Source organism: Nomascus leucogenys, chromosome X, assembly GCF_006542625.1.
Source record: "Nomascus leucogenys isolate Asia chromosome X, Asia_NLE_v1, whole genome shotgun sequence".
NCBI lineage: Eukaryota > Metazoa > Chordata > Mammalia > Primates > Hylobatidae > Nomascus > Nomascus leucogenys.
Genome location: NC_044406.1, coordinates 20,917,757 through 20,941,949, shown reverse-complemented (window position 1 = coordinate 20,941,949; position 24,193 = coordinate 20,917,757). Strand labels below are relative to the sequence as shown.

General features: G+C 40.3%; 1 protein-coding gene across 1 annotated transcript; it reads right to left on the bottom strand.

Annotated features, from left to right (window-relative positions):
- Positions 1-594: 594 nt before the first annotated feature.
- LOC100593414 (probable methyltransferase-like protein 15) lies at positions 595-1,806 on the bottom strand. The gene is given in 1 exon segment (XM_012500910.2): positions 595-1,806. A coding segment is annotated over 1 exon segment (1,212 nt).
- Between the last annotated feature and the right edge of the window lie 22,387 nt (positions 1,807-24,193).

The following is a 24,193-nucleotide window of genomic DNA, read 5'->3' as shown; positions in this document are numbered from 1 at the left end:
ATATGAACAAAATGGCCCATATCATACTGAAAAATCCCTTTAAAATAATAGACTATAATTTGAAAAATGAAATTTTATCAGTATAACACATATTTAAACTAATATTTTAAAATTTAAAATTCGTAAAAAACCTTCATTTGAGAAAGCTATAGTAATTATTCACAAGTGGGGACATTAAAATTCATCCATAATCATCATTTGAGCCAGAGAAAGACTGTTGCAAATATCTAAGTTCAAAATTTAGGACATGCAGGTATGATTTGACAGCTTGAGTTTACATATTTGGATAAACACAACATAGTATTATTTAAATAAAATTTCCTGGCCGGAGGAAGGACTGCATTTCAAGAGTCCAATATGATGCAAAGATTAACACATTTTTCCAGTCTTGAGATGCTGCTGCTCCCTGAGTGTAACTTTCTCTGTCATGGTAATATTTCCTACAGTTTCTTTTTGAGGGGAAAAAAATGCTAAATGCTATCTCTTTTCAGACGGTCCCACACTTAAACCTATATCAAGGCATTCAGGAACATAACACGAGTAAAGATTAGAGAAATTGTGAGAAAAAAATTTGAAGAACAAGATGATGCTAACTTATAATTTGATAGCTCCTCTGAGCTTGGCTGAGCACCCTCTGGAGTTATCTTGTATATCCTGATCTTGTGGACTAAGTACCTTCTTGTGTATCAATTCCCACGTTAAAGGAGCTCTTCTCATAGAGACTTCTACCGTGTTTTCATGATCTGAACCCAGTTGCAATGTTTTCATCACTTGCTGTGTAACACTTAGGTTAAACGTTTCTTTCATGCTTATTCCAAGCAAAAATCTTTTGACGATGCAGTCCTCTAGTGAATGGAAGGAGAGGGCAACAAGGCAACCACCAGGTCTCAGAAACTTCTGAGCTGTCTTCAGTCCTGTGTAGAGTTCATTGAGCTCATTGTTCACAAATATGCGAAGAGCCTGGAAAGTCTTGGTGGCAATATGAGTAGATCGTTGTAGCAGGTCTTTTCGTGCATAAATAGCAGAGGGAAGAAATGATCCCGTGATGATGCTGGCAAGCTGCTGGTTTCTGGTGATGGGGTAGATGCTGTGTGCTGAAGTGATTTTCTTGGCATGCTTCTCCTCCCCATATGTTCTTAGGATAGGTGCAAGTACCTGTTGATCTAAAGCATTCACAACATTAGCAGCAGTGGGCATGTCAGGGTACCTGCCACCATCCATCCTCATGTCTAAGGGGCCGTCTTTCTGAAGGGAAAAACCTCTTTCGGGAGTGTCAAGTTGTATGGAGGAACACCCAAGATCCATAAGAACTCCATCAAAAGTCCCTGGCTGCACTCCAGCTTTCATTAATAAGGCTCCAGCTTGGCTGAACTAGCCCAGCATAGCTCGGATTTGTCTAGGATACAACTCTGAAAGATGTTCAGCTAATGCATAAGCTCTTGTGTCTCTGTCCAAGGCATACAGAACAATATCTGACTCCTTCTGTAGAATAGCTTTTGTGTGCCCTCCTGAACCAAATATCATATCTAGAAAAACCTGTCCTTTTTGTGGTGACAAACAATGAACAACTTCATCCACCATTACTGGAATATGTAATTTAGCCATAGTCTCAAAATCTCTATCTTGAGATCTGTTTAACTCCTGGGCTTGAGTTTGATCTGTTTGCTCCTGGGCTTCACATTCTTTATATTTTTCTGCTGTAGTATGTATTCTTTTTGGCCAGACACCTAAATTAGGTATGCCAGATTCCAACCAACATGAAAGACATTCTTTATACGTTCTACAAAAATATGGATATTGAAGCATTCTGTAGGTCAACAAATCTGAGGTACGAAGACTTCTCAGTTGGCCTCTAACTTGGGCCAGCGACTACTGCTGTGGTGCCAGGGAACCTGAATTTGCCCACTTTAAAGTTTGTTTTGTCTAAGAATAGCTACCCCCGCTTGCTTTTGGTGTCCATTTGCATGAAATCCCTTTTTCTACCCCTTTACTTTAAGTTTATGTGAGTCCTTATGTGTTGGGTGAGTCTCCTGAGGCAGCAGATGGTTGGTGAGTTCTTATCCATTCTGCAGTTCTGTATCTTTTAAATGGAGCATTTAGGCCATTTACATTCAATGATGGTATTGAAATGTGAAGTACCATTGCTTTCATTGTGCTATTTGTTGCCTGTGTACTTTGGTATTTTGTTTTTGCTTTTATATTTTTGTTTTATAGGTCTTGTGTGATTTATGCTTTAAAGAGGTTCTGTCTTGATGTGTTTCCAGGATTTGTTTCAAGATTTAGAACTCCTTTTAGCAGTTCTTGTAGTGGTGGTTTGGTAATGGTGAATTCTCTCAGCATGTGTTTGTCTGAAAACGACTGTATCTTTCCTTCATATATGTTAGTTTCACTGGATACAAAATTTTTGGCTGATACTTGTTTTGTTTGAGGAAGCTGAAAATAGGTCCCCAATCCCTTCTAGCTTGTAGGGTTTCTGCTGAGAAATCTGCTGTTAATCTGATAGGATTTCCTTTATAGGTTACCTGGTTCTTCTGTCTCACAGCTCTGAAGATTCTTTCTTTCATCTTAAATTTGGATAACCTGATGCCAATGTGCCTAGGCGAAGATCTTTTTGTGATGAAGTTCCCAGATCTTCTTTGTGCTTCTTGTATTTGGATGTCTAGGTCTCTTGCAAGGCCAGGGAAGTTTTCCTTGATTATTCCCCCAAATATGTTTTTCAGGCTTTCAGAATTCTCTTCTTTCTCAGGTACATCGATTATTCTTCGGTTTGGTCATTTAACATAATCCCAGGCTTCTTGGAGGCTTTGTTCATATTTTCTTACTCTTTTTTCTTTGTTGAATTGGATTAATTAGAACATCTTGTCTTTGAGCTCTGAATTTATTTGTTTTCTTGTTCAATTCTATTGCTGAGACTTTCCAGAGCATTTCGCATTTCTAAAAGTGTGTCAAAAGTTTCCTGAATTTATTGTTTTTTCCTTAATCTGTCTATTTCCATGAATGTTTCTCCCTTCACTTCTTGTATCATTTTTTGGATTTCCTTGCTTTGGGCTTCACCTTTCTCGGGTCCCTCCCTGATTAGCTTAATAACTAACCTCCTGAATTCTTTCTGGAATTCAGCAACCATGTTTTCTGGTTCCTTCTCATTTGGGTAGGCTCTGTCAGAGGGAAGGTCTAGGGCTGAAGGCTGTTGTTCAGATTCTTTTGTCCCACGAGGTGTTCCCTTGATGTAGTACTCTCCCTCTTTTCCTATAGATGTGGCTTCCTGTGAACCGAAGTGCAGTGATTGTTGTCTCTCTTCTGGGTCTAGCCACCCAGCAAGTCTACCTGGCTCTGGGCTGGTACTGGGGGTTGTCCACACAGACTCCTGTGATGTGAACCGTCTATGGATCTCTCAGCCACGGATACCAGCACCTGCTCCAGTGGAGGTGGCAGAGGGTGCAGTGGACTCTGCGAGGTTCCTTAGCTTTAGTGGTTTAATGCTCTATTTTTGTGCTGGTTGGCCTCCTGCCAGGAGGTGGCACTTTCCCAAAAGCATCAGCCGTAGTAGTGTGGAGACAGACCAGCAATGGGGTGGGGCCCTAGAACTCCCAAGATTATGTGCCCTTTGCTTTCCACTACCAAGGTAGATAGGGAAGGAGCATGAGGTGGGGGTGGGGCTAGGTGTGTCTGAGCTCAGACTCTCCTTGGGTGGGTCTTGCTGCAGCTGCTGTGGGGGGGATAGGGGTGAGATTCCCAAGTCACTGGAGTTGACTTGGGAATAGTCAACTAGGAGGACTATGGCTGCCTCTGCTGAGTCATGCAGGTTGTCAGGGAAGTGGGGAAAAGCCAGCAGTCACGGGCCTCACGCAGCTCCCATGCAAACTGAAGGACCAGTCTCGCTCCCACTGTGCCCCCCACCAACAGCCCCAAATCTATTTCCAGCCAGAGGGCAAGGTTGGCTTGAAAACTTGCCCCAGGCTATCTGCCTCCCAGCTGTGAGAGAAAAGGGCTTTAGTTCTTCCTCTGCCTGTGAAGTCTGCATACCCAATTTGTGCCCTCCCCCGAGTTCTGGCTAGGAGGCTTCTCTCCTCCCTCAAATTGTTACAGAGTTCAGCTAGAGAATTCCTTCTCCCTGTGGAGTTTTACCCCCTGTTCCTCTGGCCACCCTCCCAATGGATCCCTGTGGTGCCAGGCAGGAATGGCCTGCTTGGGGACCCAGTGAGCTCCCAGGGCCTTTCTGCTGCTTCCTCTACCCTTGTATTTCACTCCTCTCTCTAACTTGACTCAGCTCCAGGTAAAGTCAGAAACTTCTGCAAACAGACCTTCAGCTTCTCCAGTGGGGGGTGTGATGCAGGAGAGGCAGTCTCCCTTTCCCACCTTCACAATTGGGGCACTCACAGTATTTGGGGTGTCTCTCAGGCCCTGCAGGAGCAGTCCGTTTCCTTCAGAGGGTCTGTGGGTTCTCTTGGGATTGCTGGTTTCTTCCTGAAGTGGATCTGGAGCTAAAATTCACAATGCAAGCCTCCGCGTGCTGCTCTGTCTGGAGCTGCAATCTAGGCCTGCCTCCCGTCTTCCATGATCCCCTAAATCCCCAAGAAAAAATTTAGTATCAATTATTGGCCTACAGTATAAACTCCTTGAGATCAGGGACAACCTTTATGTTCTCAATATCTAGAACCTAATGTTAATCCTCTCAGTTGTTCTTAAACTATTGAATGGGATATGATGCCTCTCCTAAGGATCTTTGCAATTAAAACCTTATCTCTAAATAGAATGAAAGATTTAATCTCCTAATGAAGACATTACAAGGGAAGTGGGGCATAGAAGGTATTTTTTGCAGAACATCCTTCCAGTATTCCTGAAAAAAATACCACATTGGTTGACTTTTTTGTCTGAACATGAAGCAGATTAGAGTGCTGGAAGCAGATCTGGCGAGAGGAACCCATCAATCCTCCTCCCCTGAGAGGTGAGCATTATTCCTACTTGTATAGCAGGAGCCTGGCAGTAAAGAGATGGGCACATTCAAATGGTGTGAGCTTAACAAAGGACTATTAAAAGGTCCCCAACAATGTATAATCCAGTACTCTGGGAATAGCATATAAAGAAGCTGTTACGACTCTTACGCCTGAAAAGGCAAGGGCACAGGCAATCTAACAGGAGTTGTAGCCTTCAGTAGAAGCAGCCAACCGGCAATGACTGGGCAGGGAGGGAGATGAGGGAATAAAAACCCTGATCTCATTCTCCTCTCCTCCTACCTACCTAGCTCTTCCTGGGGCTTCATTGGCCAAAATCAACTAGGAGCTAAAAAGCAAGGGAACCCATAGGAGCAGACAGTAAGAATCAACCTGCTAGGACAGAGCAGGATGGAAAAAAAGCAGAAGGTGGACCTGGAGTGGCAGATGGAAAGGATCCAGGCTTCTACTGAAACAGCTTGCTGACAAGCATGACAACTTCCATGCAAGCTTTGGCAGGACAAGCCCAGTTTTGACCCCTGATTCACAAAATCTTGTATTCACTTCTGGTCTCCACGGGTCTGCCCTCATGAGAGTAAGAGCAAGAGTCATCATACCTAGGAGAAAATTGTCAGGGTTTATTGTTCCTTTCAAAGCCACAAAAAAGCATCTCTACTTTTTCCAAGCTTTGCATGAGGTAGGAGATGTTGTATTTTAAAGCCTTGATTTAAGTAAGGAAGTCTCTCCACTCCCAAAACTGAATGATGTGCATGGCTGATTCCATGGTCCTGCCCACAGCCCAGTCACATCTCAACCCACCTGAAAGTTTCCAGGCTCTTTCAAATGACCGCATCTGCTGGGTTCCAGGTCTATAGGCTCCTTTCTGTGAAGGCAAAAGAACTTGGCTGTCTTGTAAGATTAGATGCATCTTTTGAAGCAGTGTCATTCTGGTAGAGAACAATAACTTCCCATAGCTTCTTGCAAGTGCAGCTTGCTGGAAAGAAATGTGTTTCCTCCCGACCCCCCCACCCAGAGGGCTTTATGAGAAAACAAACTGGAAAGATCTCTTGGAGCCACAAAAGCAGGTTCTCTTTCTCCTTCTTTTCTCCTTTTTATCTTATTTTACTTTAGCCACAAAACATGCATCAGATTGTGGAAATTAAATGAGGCTTTAATGAGGCCAATTTCTGTGCTGATGAAATAGTTGACAGCAATGCAGACTTGTTTATTCTTCACTGAAATGGATGCCCCACCAAAATTCACAGGAATATACCAAGAATATAATGAAATAAAGGTTTTTAGAAATCCCTTTGAAAAATATACCAGAATAATCAAAGATTCTATATTAGTAAAAGGCCTTAATAGTACCCTTGTGTATATAAATGTAGTCCTCCTTGCTTGGGAACCAACTGTCAGAAGACCATAAGTTTCAAAAGAATGGGCTTAAGATAAGCCGATATGATGTCAAATTTTGTGGAGTCCAGATGGTTCTGTTGAACTTGTCTTTGGCTGCTTGGTTTGTGGGGATTTTTCTTCTGAGAACTAAATAAACGTGGGTGGTAGAAACATAGCTAGCAACCCAAGAAATACACATGAATCACTGTAGTAAATGTTTCAGAGTATGTGCCCATCCTGAGCTCCACTTCATCAATCCTCCTCCCTCTGAGAAGTGAGACCCTGAAGCCACGTCATTGCCATGTCTCCACCACTTGTTGACCACAGCTAATTGGACCAAAAGTAGACACTTAACTCAGGGAAACCAATTCAGAATCTTTATTGGCAGGAAAAAAAAAAAAGTCTTTCACCATTTGGTATTGGGACACAGAAAGGTCAGTAAAACTACCTATAGGCAGTCATAAACTGATACAAACTTGACTAAAGGCCACCATTTAGAGGCAGCTGTGACATTCCATACATAAACATGGCAGAAGAATGAGCCTTGAGGAATAAAACTGAAGCCACTAATAGAGATGAGAAGATATAAAAGACCATATACTCCAAAGAGAGATATGAATACAGATAGGAGAGGTCTGCCTTGAAGTACGTTGACTTTCCATGTCCTGTTTCCAGTCCCTACTGAGGCCTGATTGTAGGTATTGCCCTTAAGATCTTGGAGATATCCTTGTATGTATTCAAGGAATATCTCCTTTTGCTTAACCCACTTTGGATTTTACCATCAAAATTATTTGTGGACATAATTAACTCTGGAAAGAGCAAATCGGGCATCTCAGGGCTTTAGCTTCCAGAAGCAATATCATGTAGGCACAGGGATTCCCAAAAAAGTGTTGAGCCTGGTTCTCTAATATCAGGATGGAGTATGTCAAAGGGAATCTTTCTACAGGATTGAAGGAGACAGGATGATTGGCAGTCCATCCACAGAAGATGGAGTTACATGAGGCAGCTATTAATTCCTTGGCACTGATAGGTGGGTAGGGTATGTTAGGGGCAGGGATTCTTCAAGGGGCTTGCTTCCTTACTCTGTTCTTTTTCAACGCTTTACACTCCGCAGAACCTCAAGACGTGTGTTTACATTTTGCTGTCACCCATAGCATTGCCTGTTTTATGCATCAGCCTGATCTTCATTTTAACCATACCAAGCTTATGATGTTGTACTGACCCTACCAAATCACACTTGTTAAATTCAGCAAAGATAAAAACATTAAAGTTAAATTTAAAGCAGTGCCTTATAAAATATGTAACATTTCCTAAAAAATGACACAATGTACTTTTATTTTTCAAAGCTCTTGCTTGTTGTTGATGTAACATTTCCAGGTAGTGATAAAGTTTGGGTTATGTGCCCTACTTCAAAAGGCTTTGTACATATTCTATGTTAGTGCACACTATAGAAATCCCATGAGTCTGGAAGCGCAGGTATTAATAAACTTATTTAAATGGAAAAAGTGAGGCTCAGTAAGTCAAATGCAGCCACCCAATGTTTTTCAGCTAATATGTGAATGAGTAGGGACACACATTTGGAAGTTGTAACTCTGAAACTTATACTCTTTCCACTCTAGAAGAAATGTAGAATTCTGCAGAATGTCTAAAATGCAGTCTTTATCGTGGGAACCTATTTAAGATGGGTTCTCACTACGGTGTTTCTAGTTAATAAAGCATGAGAGTAAGACTATATCTGACTCGTTCATACGTTCCTAGCACCTAGAAGAATATGGAATATGTGAAAGGTGTGTGACTTGGGGTGTGGGCCTGCCAGAAACAAACTCTGAAATAAGGATTCATGTGAAAATGGATTATTAAGAAGTGTTCTCAGGAAACCAGTAGGGATCTAGGGAAATGGGACTAGGAAGGGAAGGAAATCAAGCAAGGATAGTACATTAATTCCCAAGGAGAGTAACTTTGACTCAATCCCACAGGCAAGTTCTGGAGAGAGTCTAGGTCACACCTCAGAGTGGTCCCCATAAGTGGAAACTGTGACTGGAGCATTTATTTCTTCCCACCTATCGATCATTTTTTAAGGGATGCCCACAGAGGGATGTAAATTTCCAGGCACTTTTAGTTATTCAGGCAAAATGGGCCTTTGTCAGTTTGAGGGCAAACCTTTGACAATGCAACATAGACACTGGCTTCTGAGAGTAACAGCACACCAGGAGTCATGTGCACAAAAATGAAAAAGGGACCCAAGGAAATATGGACAGCACAATGATGGCATCTGGCACAGTGTTCAATAAATAGTTGTTGAATGAAAGAAATCGAGGAAGGAAGGATGAAAAAGGGCAGGAAGGAAGGAGGAAGGGAGGAAAGATGTAATATTATCTAAATATCGCAGCAACATTTGGAGATAGATACATTTGTCTTCATTTTTCCGATGAAGGAACTGAAGCTCAGAACGGTTACAAAGTTTGCTTAGGTAACACAGCTTGTAATAGTAGAGTCAAAATTCAAGCATGTCTACCTAGCTCCAAAGCCTCTGTACTTTCACTCCTCTATCACATCAAGCTGTCATTCACATGTTGCCTGACCTCCATAGAAACTGCCTGACCACCTTTCTTAACCCACCAAGAGTCGGCTGTCATGGGTGAAAATCTGGATCACTTTGTAGCATCCACATACCTTTGTCCCAAGCACACATCTTCTCTTGTGTCCTAAGATCTTGTCCATTTGAAACAGGATTAGAAAAAAAGAGCTGGACATACAGATGTTCAGATAAAAAGTGTTGACACCATTCCCTATGCAAAAACAATGAAAGATGCCAAGGCCTAATGAAGAGTCCAGTCTCCTGAACTCTCCTGGCATTTTCAGCAGACTGCAGTTTTCTGAGAATGTCTGTGTTTTCCAGAGCATGTCTACTCAGAATGTATGAGCCAAAACCTCTTAGGGATTTTCCATCAGTTGTTTATATTGTGCCTGGATCTACTCGAATGAGTTTATTATAAATAAGATAGAGTGATGGTTTTTTTTTTCATGAATTGAGACTGAAAATTGGTTTTAAATATTGTTTTCAGCCCTAGACTAACTATAAATGGCATTTAGACTGATTGCACTATTAGCAGGTAAAGGGTGCTGAGTTTTAAGGGATTACAACCTGATTTAATATAATTATGAAACCAAATTATAATTAGAGGGGTTTGGTAGGCGGTTATAAGAAGCAGCTATTTCCTTTTTTGTATAATACTAACACATATCCTATTAAACATACAATTTTCTTTCAAAAGAGGAAAAAGGAAATAGAATTTTAAATGTTCCCAAGCTTAGTGCTCTAGTTGTGGCATTAGCCAGCCTCTGCTTTCCTCTAGGATTCTTCTATGTTTCTCCACCAGTCTCCATCACATCCATCCAATCTGTCTCATTAAACATCCTAACCACCCTCTTAACTTTAATTTCAAAACAGGACTAAACTACGGCTGATAAGAGGTCACTGGGTCTATTAAGGGTATTCCTTAGGGCACAACTGTGAAATCAGATTGAATTTCATCTTTACCTTCCTGTCTTGTGCCTTCTTAACCTTTCAGTGCCCCCCTCATTCCCCACCAAGTTTCCAGAGTGGTCATACCATGAAGAATTGATGATTGGTAATCACTTAAGTTGTGGAGCTGTTTCAAAGGCACTGCCTTTTACGGTAGACCAAAATTAATAAATAAAGTAACGATTAACCTAAAAGGGGCTTCCTGAAGCTTCACGAAGCAGTCCATATAAAGTATGATTTAGTTCATTGCATGGGCTATGTAAACTAAGATAATGCCTGCTTTTACAACTCCTTTTAATAAGAAATTTAACCTACCTATAATGGAGAAAATATAACCTTAGCACAGATGATTACTCCACAGAACTATATCTCTGTTAATCTCCCCTCTGGACATCAAAGTAACCTCAGCTTTGTCCTAGATGATACACAGCTGACCACAGAAATATAAACCCCAGACAGCCCAGCATAGTTCAGAAAAACCATTCAACAGACCTGTAGACTCATGAGGAGTCTGAGTCTCCTCACGGCTCAACAAATGGAAGTTGTTTTAAGCAACTTAGCTTTAGAGTGGTTTGTTATGTGGCAATAGCTAACTGATTCAGGACTAGTACCTCATCATGTGTAAGCTAACATTATACAGAGCATATACACAAAAAGAAGTACCCTGGAAGAAAGACAGATGGTCTTAGGCTATAACTATGTGAATAAACACACACACACACACACACACACACACACACACCATGACACAGTGTATTCCTTTACTATTTGATCCATCAAACATAAAAAGGATGGGTTTAGACACTGCTCATAATTTATGAAAAATTAGTGCCATGGTTTGGATAGTTTGTTTGGCCCTGCCAAGTCTCATGTTGAAATTTGATCCCCAGTGTTGCTGGTGGAGCCTGGTGGGAGGTATTTGGATCCTAGGAGCAGATCCTTCATGAATGGCTTGGTGCCATTCTCTCAAAGGAGTGAGTTCTCACTCTTAGTTCCTGTGAGAACGAGTTATTGAAAAGAGCCTGGCATCTGTCTCTCTGCCTCTCTCCCTCTCCCTCTCTCCCTGCTATGTGATCTCCACATGCCACCACCCCTTTGCCTTCCATCATGAGTGGAAGCAACTTAAGCCCCTCACCAGATGCAGATACTGGTGCCATGCTTCTTGTACAACCTTCAGAACTGTGAGCCAAATAAACCTCTTTTACTTATAAATTGCCCAGCCTCAGGCATTTCCTTATAGCAACACAAACAGACTAAGACAGAACTAAGACAAAGTTTTAAATCATTATTTGCCATTATCTGGAGACTGCAAAACAGCCCACTTTAGCTCCCCCCATCTTTGCATTTTTTTGTTATTAAGACATTCTCTTCACCATGACATCCTTGCCTCATGTGGCCCGGGGACATATTTCTGCACCTTTTTTACTATCAATTATCCTGAGTGATAAAAAAGAAGGTAAAATGGTAGATCTGAGTTTATCCTGAAAAATGTATATTTTATGAGTTAGATCCCAAGCACAGCCCTTCCCAGTAGCTGATGCCCGAGACTGTTTGTAAGGCACGCCCTTTACGACTCTATGCTAGTGTGGATTTCCATCCCTGATTGGTAGGCAGTTTTCCTAGGAATTACCTGAGTCTTGCTTAGAGGCCTATCTGTATGTTACAGAAAACTGATAACTACCCATATCAGCTGCACTAAGGACTATAGATTTTTCAAACAATAGCATCAAAGCCTGTTTTTTTTTTTCTAGAAATAGTGCATGCATCCTGTTTTTTTTAAGGGACCAGGCCTCATCTCTTATCCTTAGGATCCATAGTTCTTGAAACTACTTCTTATAATGTCATCTGCAAGTTTTCAAAGTGCTTTCAAATATCATTTCATCTTCATAACAGTCTTGAGACAGACAGGGAACTAAGTATCAGAAAATTAAATTGGTTTTCCCAGGGTCATGCCAGATTGTTAAATGGCAAAGACCATTTCACCACAAACTCCTATTTATTTTTCAAGTTCAATTTTAAATGCTGCCCCCTCTGTGAAGCCTCCCAGACTCCACAGGCAGAATTAAAGGCTCTGTCCTCATAGCGCTTTATGGTATTACCAGGTGTTTTAGTTTAGTCCCTACTGGAAGGTGGTTTCTCCAAACCTCAGGAAAACCATGTCTTCTTCATCTTATCCACAGTGCTCAGCATTATACAAAGAGCTCTTCAATACCTGTTTAGTAGATGCATTGATTAATTCACAGATGATGACTTTTTTAGTACAAACCATATAAATATCCTCTGGCAGTAGTGTAGGGAAGAAGAAAAATCACAAGTCTAGAACGTAGAACTCAGGTAGAATCCTGGCTCTTGACACTTATTAACTGAGTCACCTTGGATTCACCTCACTGAGTCTCCATTTCCTTACCTGCCAAGGATTTTCTTTTACAACCACATGGTTAAGGCTAGTTTCCAACAGTGTGATTACGCTATAGTCAGTGAATACAAAAAAAAATGAGTGGGAAAAAAGAAAAGAGGCAATAAAAAGAAATGGCAGAAATAGACCATGGCAAGTTTAATCATGTAACAAGAACGACAATTCAGAGGCCTCATAATTACCTTTCTAACTTTATTTAATCATTCAGAGTATAACTTTCAAACTCCTACAATGTATAAAATGCTTAGCTCTGTGCATGTAGTTGAGTGAAAGCATAATCTCTCCAGTCTTCAATATAGCATAGCAGCTTTTTGTGGAGAGGGGGATAATCCTGAATGTCTCATCTTTTGTTACTGCTAGGACTTCAGTGGAGAAAACCATTTTTTTAGTAACAATACTTGCTCAAACTTGACTAGTATTTTGCAGCTTCAGTGGTGGTAGTGATGATTTTGCAAAATATACAGCATTCTCCATATCAGAGACTGTAATACACAAGCAAACCCCCATCCAGTCACCCTTCCACCTTATATACATATGTTATTTGGTGACCACAGATTTAGACAGATTCGTTTTTGCTCCAACCTAAGGATGCTCCTATTCTTGTGCTCTGCATCTCAGAGAGGATGAATGCTGACCATGCCCTGGGAAGAATAGGAAGCCGGGTAAATAATCAACCCACTCCTACACGTCAAGCAAGATATTAAAGAGTTTCAGTATGACTGTCATTTCCTCTACTGGCAGGGAGCGATAAAGGAAACATACATTCCTATTGTCTGTCCACCCTTCAGAGTGATGGATTACCTGGATGGGAAGGGATATTGCTCCTGGGCTCCAGAGAATTATAGATAACTCTTCATGAATGTTAATATCAAATGGTGGGGCAAAACTGTCACAGCAGAGGCAAGAAGTCTCTGATAATCCATTCTTCCTTTAGTTTGTGCTCCAAAAATAAATAAGCAATGTCTTTTACCTTCTCCCATTTCCCACATATTATTTCCTTTAGAAAGTAAGTAATAACATCATCCTTCATTCACTAATGGCTGGGTTGGCCATAATTTGAGGCTTAAAAGCAGGATAATGTGTTTCAAATAGAGGTTCTAGGAGGCTGAACATCAACACTCTGTTACAAGAGAATATTGGTAACAGTCTGCCAACTAGAAGGTTGACCTGATTTGTTATAGTGGAAAGTTTTAATAAGTAGAATATCATAAATAGAGCCTATGATTATTAATACTAACAGCAAGGCTCTAATTAATCAAAATTCTCTGGGAATGGGGTGTTTCCAGAAAATAATTAAGGATTTACCTGCAAACCCACTTTATTTCACCATTTGCAGTAAAAAGTTTTAAAACTCGCTTCCCCCTTTTTAACCTTCATAAATGTGAGTTACTTTTTATCAACTGAAGGCTGTGTAGTCCCCTAAAGTCCTCATTGTAAAGGTGACTATACTTCAGATGGAGATGGAAAGGCATAAAACATGTGAACAATCAGCCTTAATGGATCTGACCCAGGACCATTCCCTGGAAGTTGTTTTACTAGCTAAATCCCTGATATCAATTGGTTTTCTGGCCATTGGCCTCTATATCTTATAAGTCTAAGCAAAGCAATTCCCAGCATTTGGCTTCACTAAGCTAGAGTTTACAGTAGGAGGAGGCAATTATACTGTTTTGTGATGAATGTTAGCATTATATTAGAGCTCAACCTTAAAAAAAAATTTTTTTAAAGAGGTTTTTGAAGGGGAACATAGATGGATTTTAAGATAAGGACACACATCTCATTACCTTCTGTTCATCTCTCCCCACCCCAGCAGTCTGTGCTTAAGGACAAGCAGGCATGGCTGTGAATTTTCAGTCATCAAGGCTGGCTGCTTTTTTGGTGGACAAAATATTGGTATAGATGTCAGACTCTGCAGGAATCATTAAGACCATAGACCAAAAGTCCACAAAAACATATTTCCTCAGAAAATAATCCTAAACCATTTTGGTTCAACTTCATTTATAAGAGAAATGAAAATATTCTAACAAGTAAATACGAAAATTTGTCTTTACCCTGAAGGAGTGCTGTTTACTTGCTATGAACTAAAATTCCCAAGATTTTTGTTGCACATGATTCAATCAGAGACCAGTCTGCTGTGGAGTCATTTAAAATCCCTGCTCAGGGAGCATCAGAGGTGCCCATGACAGCTGAGCTGGATGTATGCTCAGGAAGGGGAAAATAAAAACAATAGGACTGCATTCCCTACTGCATTATCAACTTTAGACTCTTTCATGTGAAAGACCAACTTGTGCCTCTGTAAATGTTTCACTTTTCAGATTTCACCTCTGAGACTATGAGGGAGAATATACTTTCATTATTTGAAATAGTCAGTGACTTTTTCAACTTTCTAGACACAAAGTGCCAAGCCAGTGTGACCGTGTCGTGCCTTATAGGTGTCCTCATGAGAAGCCAGAGGTGGAAAAGAGAAAGTTCTACTTTCAACCATATTACCAATGGAGAGATGAAAAAAAAATATATAGAGATAGATAGATAGATATACACACATATGTATATCTATATATACACATAAAATATTCATGTGTGTATATATACACATAAATATCCATATCTATGTCCATAACCATATATATATGTGTGTGTGTGTGTGTGTGTGTGTCTCCATGGTGTCTACATCTGTCGATTCAACCAACCATAAATCAAAAATTTCCACAAGGTTCCAAAAGCAAAATTTTGAATTTGCCCTGCACCAAGTACTATGTTGAATTCACACAAACATGTAGGCATTGTGTTAGGTATTATAAGTTACCTAGAGATGATTCGAAGTATAGAGGAGGATATGTGCAGGTTATATGCAAACACTATGCCATTTTATATAAGGGACTTGGCATCCATGGATTTAGGTATCCACATGAGGTACTGGAACAAATCCCTCATGGATACCAAGGTATGACTCTATGGTGTGTTGGGGTGTGTGTGTGTGTGCGCGTGCAACCTGTATACCCTGAATCCAGTTTATATTGACAGATGAGCTACTGCTTAAATAACCATTCACCACTGACTGTCTTCAAGAATTGGAAGCTGCTGTTTCCATGATGAAAGATCGAATTCATAATAGTACACTACATTAAAAATGAAAAATACCAGCCTAGTGCATCAACCTAAATTAAGCTTTAGTAAATTTTCAGACTTAGATAAATCATTTCTGCTGGACCTGAAGAAAAATTCTTTAATATCTGATGAAGACCAAATTTGAGTTGGCTGTCTTATTGCATATGCAAAGTGAACTAATACTCATTACCTTAAGGAGTTTATCATTTCACACAATATATTAGAACTTGAAAATGTATAATTAACAGTCGTTATGCGATGGTTACATGACATCACATTTTTTCTGCTTACTCCGAATCTCTCTGTACCATCGCCATCTGGGTCCACAGCCGCTTGCTCTGCCTCGGCCACTTTCATGGCCTACCATCTCCCCTTAGGCTAGTCTGGTTTCACCACCTGAAATCAATCAGTTACTTGTCTCAGGAGTGCTTGTGCTTGGCTTTGGCCTCTGCTATGCGGCCAGGTTACCAGGCACTTGCCTGGCATTTCAGACTCGTCCTACACTGAATTCGAATGGAACACCACTCCACAGGAGATGGGATGGAACATTCTCTTGGATACCAAAGCGTCAGGGTGATACAACTTAGAAGTGTAGGGAGTTCATGGGCTGGGCGCGATGGCTCACGCCTGTAATCCCAGCACTTTGGGAGGCCAAGGCAGGCGGATCACGAGGTCAGGAGATCGAGACCACCCTGGCTAACACGGTGAAACCCCGTCTCTACTAAAAATACAAAAAAAATTAACCGGGTGTGGTGGCGGGTGCCTGTAGTCTCAGCTGCTCGGGAGGCTGAGGCAGGAGAATGGCGTGAACCCGGGAGGCAGAGCTTGCAGTGAGCCGAGATGGCGCCACTGTACTCCAGCCTGGGTGGCAAAGAGAGACTCCGTCTCAAAATAAAAAGGAGTGTAGGGAGTTCACTCCCTTTTGGACAAACTCTTAACCAGTGGCAAACAGGATATGAGACAGAGCCAGGCACATAAATTCTCTCTCCATCCTTCCTTCCATGGATTGTTTGTAGGCACGGTTTATCCATATAGCTTGTATGCAGACATCCACAGATATCCTGACTAAGTGGACACATCTGTCAAGCAATCTGCTTTGTCTTTTTGTGGCTCATTGTGATGCACCATCACACATGACTTTGCACTGCTCCCCTTTCTTCCTTAGTGGCCTGGGTTTGCACCTCCCCAGTGAAGTACCGGTGCTTAATCCTTGCCTCAGGTTCTGGGGAACCTGATCTAAGACAGCTAGTTAGAAACCATCCCTACATTTTCAAATGTATGTATTTCTCAGCCAAATAATGGGGCACAGTACATTGTATATATCATTATGATGTTTTGAGTCCCTAAAGCATTAGCAGCCAAGTTGTTAACATGTGTTTTAAGTTTTCGTATTTATATGCAATGAGAAAACAAAGCCATTCCATTTAAATCCAAAACTGCCAATGTGGAAATAGGTACTGACTTATTGCTATGCTGTGTTAAAAGGGAAGAGCATGATAAGGTCCTATTTTGTCTTTTACTTAAATTCTATGATCACAATAAAATTTATGTGAAATTTGGAGTCACAAAGAATGTGAATGGTTTCTCAGCTCTGCCACTTACTTAGCTGAGCAATCTTAATCAAATTACTTAAACTCTCTGAGCTCCTTCCTCTATAATGTGGCACAATAATACATATTTCATAATGCTATTGTAAAACAACCAGCCCTGTGCTTAGAATGCTGAGTGTTCAATATTTGGTAGTAATAGATGTTATTATTGTAGCTTTCCAATTAAGCAAGAAAGAAAAAGTTGAGTTTTTTAATTGAACTTTTGGAAGCGCTGTGACGAATTTGAATTACAAAAAAGTGTTTTGCTTACAACTAATAGAATTACAACCCAAATAAGTTTAAACAACAAAGGGAAATTCCTGACTCAGGTAACACAGAGAGAAGAATGGATCTGGCCTTAAACATCAGGTCTCAGATACCGTGGTCTGTGCCTTCTTACACTCCTTCGATCAGGCCCTCTTTCCTGTATCTTGGCCCTAATCTCCTCCTGCAGATCTCTTCTATGATGTTCAACAGCATGTCCAGGCTTACCTCATCTCAGTTTAGCAACTTCAGTGAAAAGAGAAGGAACTTTTTCCCAATATTTACGTATCAATTCTATGGGAAGGGCACTAGGCCTCTGATTGTTTCACATGCTCAACTCTTGGACCAACCGTAGTTGTCAGGGGGCTGACATCCTAGGACTGGCCTGGTCTGATCACTTGTCGACCACAGAAGTTAAGGGGACAAAATCTATCATTTAAAAAAGGGACCTGAGAAAGCTTCCTTAAGCATAGTCGTGTAAATGTGTGTGCACATGCACACACCCCCAGGAGCCACTATGCAGGGATCAGCAAACTTTTTCTGTAAAGGACCAGAGAGGGAATAGTTGCGGTTTTGCAGGCCACATAAGGTGTCAGTTGGATATTCTTCTTTGTTTTTTCATTTGTTTTGCTTTGACAACCCTATACAAGTGTAAAAAGTGTTCTTGGCTTGCTGGCTGTACAAAAACAGGCCACACAAGGTTTGTACAGTGGCATGGATGAGAAATTTTGAAACTACCTTCTGTATATTTTCAGCTTCAGCAAATGAGTAAATATGTTGAGGATGATAGAAGCTAAATGTCTCACTATTGGGGGACTTACACATGTAGAAACAGAGGATACAAAAATACACCCTGTGGAGCTGAGTTGGAATTGAGAGTATAAGTATGAACTAATATGAGATGGATTGCGAGATTATATATAATCTGTGGGGGTGGCTGAGTGTATATGTGTTTGTGTATACAGTCGTCCCTCGGTACCCACAGAGGATGGGTTCCAGGGACCTCCCACATAAACCAAAATCTGCAGATGCTCAAGTCGCTTATATAAAATGGCATATTTGTATATAACCTATGCACATCCTCCCATATACTTTAAATAATCTCTATTACTTATAATACCTAATACAACATAAATGCTATGGAAAAAGTTGTTATACTGTATTGTTTGGGGAAGAATGAGAAGGAAAAACTCTGTACATGTTCAGTAAAGATGCAACCATCCTTTCTTTTTTTTGAATATTTTTTATCCGCATTTGGTTGAATCCAGAGATGGTGAGCCCATGGATATGAAGGCCCAACTCTGTGTGTGTGTGTGTGTGTGTGTGTGTGTGTGTGTGTGTGTGGAAAGAGAGAGAAGCACAATATAAACAACTGGTGAATCTGGGAAAAGAGTATATGGGAGTTCCTTGTACTATGCTTACAAGTTTTCTTTTTCATGTATTTCATTTATTTTTTTTTCATTTATAAATATTTTTTAAAAAGAAAAACAGGCCACATGCCAGTTTTGCCAACCCCTGCGCTATAATGCCACCCCAATATAACCCTCACACATAATGCAAGCAAAACGACTATGAAAGTTTGTTCATCATGGAATTGATATGTTGAATACGGGTACAAATATTTAGACTTTTAGAACTCTAGTGAGAAGGTATGAGGAGGAGCAGGGAATTAAGTACACTATTTCTATCTAGCAGTCAAACAAATTTTTTTCTTTTTTTTTTTTTTTTTTTCTTTGAGACGGAGTCTTGTTCTGTCGCCTAGGCTGGAGTGCAATCTCGGCTCACTGCAAGCTCCACCTCCCGGGTTCACACCATTCTCCTGCCTCACGCTCCTGAGTAGCTGGGACTACAGGCGCCCGCCACCACGCCCGGCTAATTTTTTGTATTTTTAGTAGAGACGGGGTTTCACCGCATTAGCCAGGATGGTCTTGATCTCCTGACCTCGTGATCCGCCCGTCTCGGCCTCCCAAAGTGCCAGGATTACAGGCATGAGCCACCGTGCCTCGCCAATATTCTAGAACTTTCAAGGAGGCAATAGACAGAAAAAAAGAACAAAGGGAGAACCTTTATAGGAATGTCTATCCTTCCCTATAAAGTATTCTGAATATCAAACAACGGGAGTAGAGACAGATTTAAATGTTTTCTGCCCTAATGAATTCATTTCCAAATCTGTTTTAATATTAGACATCTTTATGAATATTAATGTTCTTGAACATAAGTAACTACAGAAAAGAATATTCAGCATTACCCTCCCCAATCCACCCACTCCCTCTGTCATTGCTCCTATGCCCTTTTAATGTCATTGTCTAACAGTAAGAGGTAGAACATTGACGAGCCTAAGGTTATTGCTCAAGATTAAGCAAGCACAGCAAAATATGTCACCATTTAGGAGAATCCCTATCACTGAGTCCCATTTCTAAAGATTTACTTCTTAACATTAAACCAGTGGTTTTGAAATCAGAGAGTCTGAACTTGCATAGGAAAAATATATCTCTGTTTTCACTAATCACTAACTGAAAGTTAGCATTTCCTTGAGTTTTAAACATAGTCAACAAATCACAGTGGCTTTGTCACAAATCATACGTATTTTCATATTATATTATACATATTACTTTTTCATAGTACATCATATATATTGAAGATGTTGCAGATATCTCATATCTCAAAATGTCATTTCTGCTCATCACTACTTAGAGAGTTCAATAGTTCAGATCTGCTAGGTCTAGTTATAAAATATATTAATAAAAAGCACAAATACTAACATCAAATTTATGTGTTAATATTTTGACATTTGTAACTGCAATGTAATTAGTTTCCTGTGTAATCCTATATATTTTATTTTATTCATTTAAAAACATTTTTTGAGAAGTGGTCCATAGGATTTCACAGCCTATGAAGGATGCTACAGTAAAAAAATGTTTAAAAATGGGTGCTTTAGGTAAAGTTGACTATGCCCTCCTACCTGAAATCTTTTTCTCTTGGTTTTCTCAGGATTACACTCTCCTGATTGTCCCTTGTATTAGTCTATTCCATGCAGCTATAGAGGAATAATTGAAGCTGGTTACCTTATAAAGAAAGGAGGTTTGTTTGGCTGTTGGTTCTGCAGGCTATACAAAATGCATGCCCAAGCATCTGCTTCTGGTGAGGGCTTCATTGAGCTTCTAATCATGGCAGAAGGGGAAGGAAAAAAGGGGGATGGCATCACATGGAAAGAGAGGGAGCAAGAGAGAGGAGGAGGTACCAGGCTCTTTTTAAAAACAAAATCTTGTGGGAACTAAGAATGAGAACTCACTTCCTTATAAGAATGACACCAAGCCCTTCATGAGGGATCTGCCCCCATGATCCAGTCATCTCTCACCAGACCCCACCTCCACTACTGGGGATCAAATTTCGACATGAGATTTGGAGGGGACAAATATCCAAAGTATATCATCTCTCTGTCTCACTGGCCAGTCTCCTCTGTTAGTTTTTCCTCTTCTCTTTGACTTCCATATTGGAGCATTATGTGACTCACTCTTGGGCTCCTTTCCCTTCTCTATCTGTCCTCTAACTAGGTGATCCCATCCCATCCATGGTCTTACAGACCATTGATAAGCTGATGACTGCAGAGCTTCATTTCCAGCCTGTTTTTCTAACTCTTATATCTTCACTTGAAGATCTGATAGGCATCTCACATTTAAGATGGCCAAAAGAGCACTTTTCATCACCCTACCAGTACAAAAACCTGCCCCACCTCCCAAATTTTTCCCATTTCAGGAAATGACACCATTTTTTTCAACCAATTTCTTAAACAAAGTGTATCTTTGATTCCTATTTTTCTCTCATGCTCTCTATTCAACTTCCAGCAAGTTTCATCACCTCAACCTTCAAAACACAACCTGAGTCTGTCTGCTTCTATCTTTCTCACCTACTGTCACACTAGTTCTAACCACCTTTATCTGTCACCTAATATACAGTGGCCTCCTGTCTCATTCCTCTACCTCCATTCTTGCCCTCTAACAATTAATTTTGGATGCAGTAATAAGAATTGTCTTTAAAACTTTGAAATATTTCAGAACTGCAAACAGAAAAAAGCTTAATATAAACATATATGTTTATCACCCAGTAATACTTCTTTGTAATAATGAGATCATTGTCATTCATCTACTTAAAACCATTTCATTCCTCTCTGTGGTATTTAGAGTAAAGTACCAACGCTTTACCATGGCTTACAAGGCCCTACATGATCTGGTTCTTGCCCTATCTATAACCTCCTGCTCCATCATGGTTATGGTGACCTCACTGCTGTCCCTGAAACCCACAAAGCTTATTCCCACCTTGGAAGCTTTGCGTTAGCTATTTTCTCTGCCTGCAGTTCTCCACCAGATCAGCATGGCTGAGTCTTTCTTGTCCTAGCTTAAAATCTCATGAAAAGACCTTTTCTGTTCACTCAACCCATGGAATTCACTCACTAATCTCTATCATATCACCCTATTTTCTCTTTATTATTTAAAATTGGATATTTTTGTTTATTACTTTATTTTCCTAATTATTTCTGTAAATTACCCCTACATACTTTATAAGCTCCATGAGATATGGCATATTTCAAGTCTTGTGTAACTCTTTAACCCCAGCACCTAGTAGGTGCTCAATAAGTATCTGGAGAAAGAAAGAAAGGAAGAAGGAGGGAGTCAAGAAGGAAAGAAATGGGAAAAAAGGAAGAAGGGAGGAAATAAGGAGGAAAAGGAAAAAGGAATTTAATATTTTTAAGCACTCCATTTAAAAATTTGTCATAAAATGATTTCAAGCAGCAGCTCAGTAGACATTTCCAGAGGGCAAAATTATTCCACTACACCCAGTAATGTAAAAAATAATGTCATCCTCATATCTTAAAGGGCAGAGACAATTATGAAAGATTATGATGGCTGATAACCAGCGTTCCAGCTTAAAAGGCCTAATTGCAAAGTGTGCTGTCCAGCCATCTTTCCACCACTCTTGTCTCCATTCACATTACCGAGCTAATCATGAAGAGCTCAGTGTGGTCATTCACTCAGAGAACAGTGCACTAGATGAGCAGATCATCTTCTCAAAAAAAATGAGCATTAACAAGAAAATGTTTAACTGGATACTGAGAACAGAAATTACTCCTATAGGTGGAAATTATTTTTTACCCTTCCACCTTTTAGGTTCAGGGGATACATGTGCAGGTTTGTTACATGGGTAAATTGCATGTCATGGGGGTTTGGTGTACACATTATTTTGTTACCCAGGTAATAAGCATAGTACCAGATATGTAGTTTTTGAATCCTTATCCTCCTCCCACCCTCCACCCTCAAGTAGGCCCTGGTGTTTACTGTTCCCATCTTTATGTCTGTGAATACTCAGTGTTTAGCTCCCACTTATAAGTGAGAACATGCAGCATTTGGTTTTCCGTTCCTGCATTAATTCACTTAGGATAATGGCCTCCAGCTACGTCCATATTGCTGCAAAGGACACAGTTTTGTTCTTTTATATGGCAGCATAGTATTTCATGGTGTATACGTGCACATTTTATTTATCCAGTCCACCGTTGATGGACATCTAGGTTGATTCTATGTCTTTGCGCTTGTGAATAGTGCCCTACAGGTGAAAGTTCTAAGGCCATTCTCTCTCATGTTTTCCAAATGTTAAGTATCAGCGGAATAGTAGGTCACTAGACCTCAAAGCAAGGCGCGTCATGCTGCATAATCAGAGTTAGGCTTCCTATTCTAATCCCCCAAACACAGAAACTTGCTTTAGAAAACACTGGTGGATTCACAAATGTTTAAGTTAGGACATTCCCCCCAGTTGGTCCCAGCCTGGGCTTTACACAGTGACTTCAGAGGCACTTTTGGATACCCACCTAGTGCTTGTCACTGCACTACATGCTGGGGATACAGAGATCCTGGTTCTACCAGTTATTGACAGTGTGACTTGAAACTTAGCTTTTTCAACCTCAAATTCCCATCTGTAAAATGAGAACAAGGATAGGACCTACCTCATGGGTGCGTTGTAAAGAGAAGATGAAATGATACAAATAAGGCACCTAGTACTATGCCTGAGGAAAAGGCAATGCTCAAGGAATGTTTGTTTGCATAATTATTTAAAAAAAAAGGCAAGACCCTGCTCTCTTGGAGTTTCCAATTTAGTAGAAGAAAATGACATATAAATAATATGTATGATGTGAAAATTCATGATAGAGATGTGTCCACAGGAAATTGGAATCACTAGAAGACCAGCAAATCTGCAGAAAGAAAGGGTCATGGAGAAGTAGTATTGGTCTTCAGAATATGCTTTATTTTTTATCTCCTCATCCCAAACTTCCACATCCCCATTTGTTACCCAGGTAATAAGCATAGTACCAGATAAAGGCATCCAATACTTTTAGGCATCCAGTACTTTTAGGGTGTCACTTAACAATTACAGAATTACACTCACCACACCAATGTAGCTGATCAGCATCTTTTGCTGAAGTTATTTCTCCATCTCTTTTCACCCAAAGAAAAGTATTCTGTTCTCTATTCTACATCCTATTCTAAGATATCTTCCTTTGATATTTGAGGTGCTAGGGAGTGAAGGGAGAGGGGCAAATTAAGTTAAAAATTGAAATTAAAATTGTCCTAGATCATAGGATAACATGTCCAGAAGCCCCAGAAGCTGAGCTGGCAAGAAGAAAAATCAAGTGAGCCCTAAAGTAATGAGAAATGTCTAATGCCAAAGCACAGAGGCAAACCCACCCAGAAGAGACTCCTACTCTCTAATGCAAAGTACAGACTTTATTTTGGCACACAAAAATTATTTTATATATATATATGTATATATATTTGTGTATATTTTTCGGTTTTTTTGAAACAGGGTCTTGCTCACACAGGCTGGAGTGCAGTGGCATGATCATAGCTCACTGCAGCCTCCATTTCCCAGAGTCAAGTGATCCTCCCACCACAGCCTCCATTTCCCAGAGTCAAGTGAT